At 42.3% G+C, this 4,862-nt stretch overlaps 1 protein-coding gene across 1 annotated transcript; it reads right to left on the minus strand.

Annotated features, from left to right (window-relative positions):
* Positions 1-16: 16 nt before the first annotated feature.
* LOC119579765 (glutamate-gated chloride channel alpha-like) lies at positions 17-2,603 on the minus strand. The gene is made up of 2 exons (XM_037927661.1): positions 2,198-2,603; positions 17-1,624 (listed from the first exon to the last, which is right to left on the minus strand). The coding sequence occupies exons 1-2, from the start codon at positions 2,273-2,275 to the stop codon at positions 1,259-1,261; spliced, it is 444 nt and encodes a 147-aa protein (XP_037783589.1). The 5' UTR covers positions 2,276-2,603; the 3' UTR covers positions 17-1,258.
* Positions 2,604-4,862: the final 2,259 nt, after the last annotated feature.

Consider the following 4,862-nt stretch of genomic DNA (forward strand, 5'->3'; position numbering starts at 1 on the left):
ATCATACATGTGAATCATTTCATATTGCCCAGAGTTGCTCTACAATGGCTTTGGTTAGTAGCTCTGCCCAGTATCCAGTGCATGCAAGTAATGAAAGCTGTTGGTGCAAGAACACATACATTGTGAGTTATTGTGCCTCACTCCCGAGTTCACAAGGAAGGTAGACTTGCCCCCACCACACTTCACTTTACCTTCAGTGCAGGCTTGCTATTAAACTAATAATTCCCCAGAGTGATTCACGATGCGCCGCGTCGAACGCCTTCTTGAGGCTGATGTAGCAGCTCACAAGGACAAGGACTCGAAGTACCAGGATACACTCTGTTGTGAGCTTACCAGGAGTGAATCCGGATTGCTCCGACCCTTGCTGCCTAAATAGGTCATCTCTGTTACGTCTCAGAAGGATGTGATTGAGAACCTTGCCTGGTATGCAGAGTAGTGGATTGCTGCAGTCCCACCAATCGCCCTTCCACTCCCAAAGAGGGATGGCACACCCCTCAACAGGTCGGGGGGAACAGAACCAGACTTCCAGGTGGTAGCCAGGACATCTTGCGCACCCTGCTCTAAGGGTTCACCACCAGACTTTAACAATTCAGCAGATATGCCACAAATACGCACTACTTTACCACCTCTCAGCTTAGATATCGCCTCCCTAATTTCAGTTAAGAAAGTGGTTCCTCGCTGGTGGGTGGATCCAGCACAGGAACTGCAACAACCAAACTATGGGCAATACCACAGACCTCGGCACCTGCAGTTCTTGAAGATCCTCCAACGAGTGCAAATGTGGATGTGGCTGATATCCTAGGCCACATTACTCACATTGTTGTGCCACGCCCAACGATGCAGATCAGAGCACTAGAACCAGGAGCCAGAAATCCTCAATCTCTGGGAACTTGCAAAGTCCCAGAAAAGATGTCTATTCTGGCTGCCGGTATCAGTTCCCGAGTCATGAGGACCAGCTTGATCACAGCCAGATACCGCATTGAAGTCACCCAGAACACTATCTCGCCATCTCAGAGATGCGAGTTTGGCTTAAAACACCTCTTTCATGTCGATAGGAACGACCAAATAATTTTTTCAATTCATTATAGCCTATGTGTTACGTATATTAACTACCTCATCAAACTTTTTTTTTCAATTTTCCTTCTTCTCTAATATCAGCAAAATGTCAAAAAACAAACCCTCTTATCCTATACTCTTGCACACTCCCATCACCATTCCATAAAAAAATCCCTGGCCAATCTCAACACCTTCCCACACCCTACTTCCCCCTCAGCCCGAAGAGGACAGCCCAGTACACCAGATTGAACAGAACCACGACCACGGGAACGACCGCGCACCTCGTATAGAGCAAGACGCGATCCGGCAGAGGTCTTACCGCGGCTGAAATATCGGAGACTTTGTGTCCGTCTGCACTGAAGGGCTTAACCCACTTGATTTCTGTGTTGCGGTTCCCCAAGTGCTCCACCACCACGTGTGAGACGATGACGTAAAAGAGGAGCAGGATACACGAGAAGAACCAGACGTCGATCATCTTAATATAGGCGGTGGGAGGGAGGGCGTCGGAGGTGTTGTTGAACAGGGTGTAGAGAACCAGCAGCGTTGTCAGGCTCACGATGAGGCGAACCTTTCGGGGGAGAAAAATAATGATAATAAAAACGATAATAAGAAATATACGCAAACCCACACACACAAATAGATATACAAACAGACACTAATTTACAATGACTGAGGGAATTAAATAAAGCAGAGAATTTGCAGATGGCAAATTCGGGTGTGATTAGGAAGCTTCACATGATTGAAAGAGAAAAAATATATATATATATATTCGTAAATTATTGGGATTTATAGCGTGTTTCTTGTCCTTACAGATATGGTAATTAGGAAGATAAAGAGACAAACAAATATTCATAAATACAGTCCCAAACAGACAGACAGAGAAACCGAAATATAAAGCGAATGTAGTAGAAGAGACACACAAGAAAAGGAGAAAAAACTAAACAGACCGATAAACTAACTGAAGAGAGAAGTTTGCATATACTTAAACCAACGTAAAACAGGCATACTTTAACGAACAGTCACAGGTAGACGCATAACAGACAAAAACTAAAGCAAATTCATTCATACTGAAAGGCATATTTAATTATATTCCCATGTGTGCATTACCTGACATTTCCAAACACTTAAACCGCAATGTTACCTGTAGCAATGCCACTTTGACGTACAGTGTTGAGTAACCGATGATGAGCAACATTGAAGTAGGAAAGTACACTGACATCACTATTATAGTCCAACGCCTGTCGAGCTCGAAATTAACCTGAAAGGATGTTAAAGCATAAGAAAATGAAGATAAAGAGGAGAGAAAAGGCAGATATGAATGTGAACGGGAGTGAATTAAGCATTTTTTTTTTGTGCATATAACACACACAAACTAAAACAAACAAGAAAGTTAAGCCCGCTGACAAACTAATTTACAACAACACGCATTTATACACTAGCTATAAACCACACATACAAATCCACAAGAATAACGAGATCCACAAACTAAGAATTGAGACCCGCCATACCCCACCCACCCACTCATCCCTTCCTTACCCAAAACGTACCTTCAGAACACTATAACGCGTCTTATTATTGCCTCTAAAGGAATCTTGAGCATAGTATTTCTTAACAGTATAGGAAGGCAGCTGTTTATCCTCCAAGTAGATCACCTGAGCTCTCTCCCCTGCGATCTTGGCGACCTCGAGACGCAAGAAAGAGAGTTGCAGGTGGACAGAACATCGCTGGGTATCGAACGGGTAGAAGAACACGTCGAAGGAACAAGCGAAACTGCCGCTGTGACGAGGGAACGAGGTCGTTAGGGCATTTTGGGATGATTGTTTGGATTAGAAACGAGGTCGTTATAAGCTGTCTGGGGATGGTTGTTTGGGTGTGATTGTTTTGCATCCTTTTTAACTACCTAAAAGGGTTAGGAACGAGGTCGTTAGGGTATTTGGGAATGATTGTTTGGATTAGGAACGAGGTCGTTATAAGCTGTCTGGGGATGGTTGTTTGGGTGTGATTGTTTATCCTCATTTTTAACTACCTTAAAGGGTTTAGGAACGAGGTCGTTTAGATGGCTGGGTGATGCTTGTTTGGGTGTGATTATTTTTTTTTTATTATTTATACAATCAGTTTGTATCGCTACTTAATCGATATTAAAAAGGAAATTGTCACCAAGTCTTTGAAAAAATAAAATGAAAATATCACAGTCATAATGCTGACAGGAATTATTACAGGTATTTGGGATCATACAGTGATTGTGTGGTCTGGTGTTCACTATGGCGATGACTATGACCTGCGATAATGATACTAGTGATATTAATGGCAATGATAAGTTTCGTTATTATGATTGTAATAATAGTGATAATAAGAATACAGGTGATGATGACGATAGTGATAATGATTATAATCATGATCATTATCATCATTATCATATTCACCACCGTCTTCATTACCATTACCATTATCATGGTAATAATAATGATAATATAAATAATGACGATGATAACATAATGCTAATAAATAACAATAACAATAATAATGATGATAATAATATTAATAATATAATAATAAATGTAATGATAAGTATGATGATAACCATAAAAATGATGATAAGTATAATGATAAAGATAATGATGATAAGTATTGATAATGATAACAACAAAGAAAATTATATTTTATCATTGTTATGCCTTTAAAACTTAAATGGTCGTTTTCTTATTCAAAGAAAACGTAAATAAACCCCTGACTAAATAAAACTTATCGTTTCACAATACATAAATTATCTGTTCTGTACATGTCTCTTGTTTGAAAAATACAACTCGTCTAAAGATTTTACATCGCAAGTCGACCCATCACAGGTCAGGGACCATCTGTGTGTGGTATATATATATATATATATATATATATATATATATATATATATATATATATATATATATATATATATATATATATTGCTACGCCAGTGGGTCTTTGTCTCTGTGCGAAACATGTGTTAACATGAAGGGACCTGGGCAAACATGACGCAGCTGGCTGTGAGCGGAGGAGCGGAGGAACAAGCCAGGAGACGCGGTTATGTGCTGCTCCTGTGAAGACCTCGTGTGTGCCCTTGTGACCTGATATAACTTTGTGTTGCCCTGTTATAAGATGTATCGTGCAGTGTGACATGCTGGTTTCCCCCTGTATTGTGCCTATAGAAAAGTGTACGGGTAAATAACTTGTGTAAATAAAGGAAAGACTGTCATTTTGTGTTTATTTCGTGCCCTGCCTCGCCACGTGGCGTTTCCCCTCTTGGTGTTCTGGGACGCTGTGGTGCTCGGTGCCTCTTGGAGCTGTTCAGCGTTCACGACCCTGTGAACAGCACGCCGTCTGCCTAGCCTGCCTTGTGTTGGTGGCAGAGAGACGAGGCGGTCGGCGTAACAAATGGTGTCAGGAGTGGGATTTGTGATATTTGATCAGTGAGAGCGCCGATTTATCATGTCGTCCAAAGATGGCGGCAGCCATAAGGGTGAGGAGGCTATGACTGAGGCAGGCACGAGTGAGGTGAAGCCGAGCCAGATGGACCTGATCACTGCCATGCTGGCCGGTATGAGGGAGGAAATGGCACAAAGGGCAGAAGAGCAGGCACAGAGGGCACACGAGCAGGCACACCATCTCGTCGAGATGCAGGCAAGGAAGGCAGAGGAACAGTTCTGCCAACTTGTTGAGGTGCTACAGAGTAATCTTGCATCTGTGAAGATGGAAACTCAGCAGTACACCGACAAGGCCTGCAACAGCGTGAAGAGTGAACTGATGGAGGAGGTGCAGACTCTGAAGGGCGA

The sequence above is a fragment of the Penaeus monodon genome, chromosome 12, assembly GCF_015228065.2.
Source record: "Penaeus monodon isolate SGIC_2016 chromosome 12, NSTDA_Pmon_1, whole genome shotgun sequence".
Taxonomy (NCBI): domain Eukaryota; kingdom Metazoa; phylum Arthropoda; class Malacostraca; order Decapoda; family Penaeidae; genus Penaeus; species Penaeus monodon.

What these genes read in the sequence shown, in the direction of transcription:
- LOC119579765 (XM_037927661.1), bottom strand. Translation starts at nt 2,275, where the DNA reads ATGTCAGTGTACTTTCCTACTTCAATGTTGCTCATCATCGGTTACTCA. An exon ending in TCAAAGTGGCATTGCTACAG is followed by an intron (nt 1,625 to 2,197) that starts GTAACATTGCGG and finishes CTCCCCCGAAAG; the next exon opens with GTTCGCCTCATCGTGAGCCT.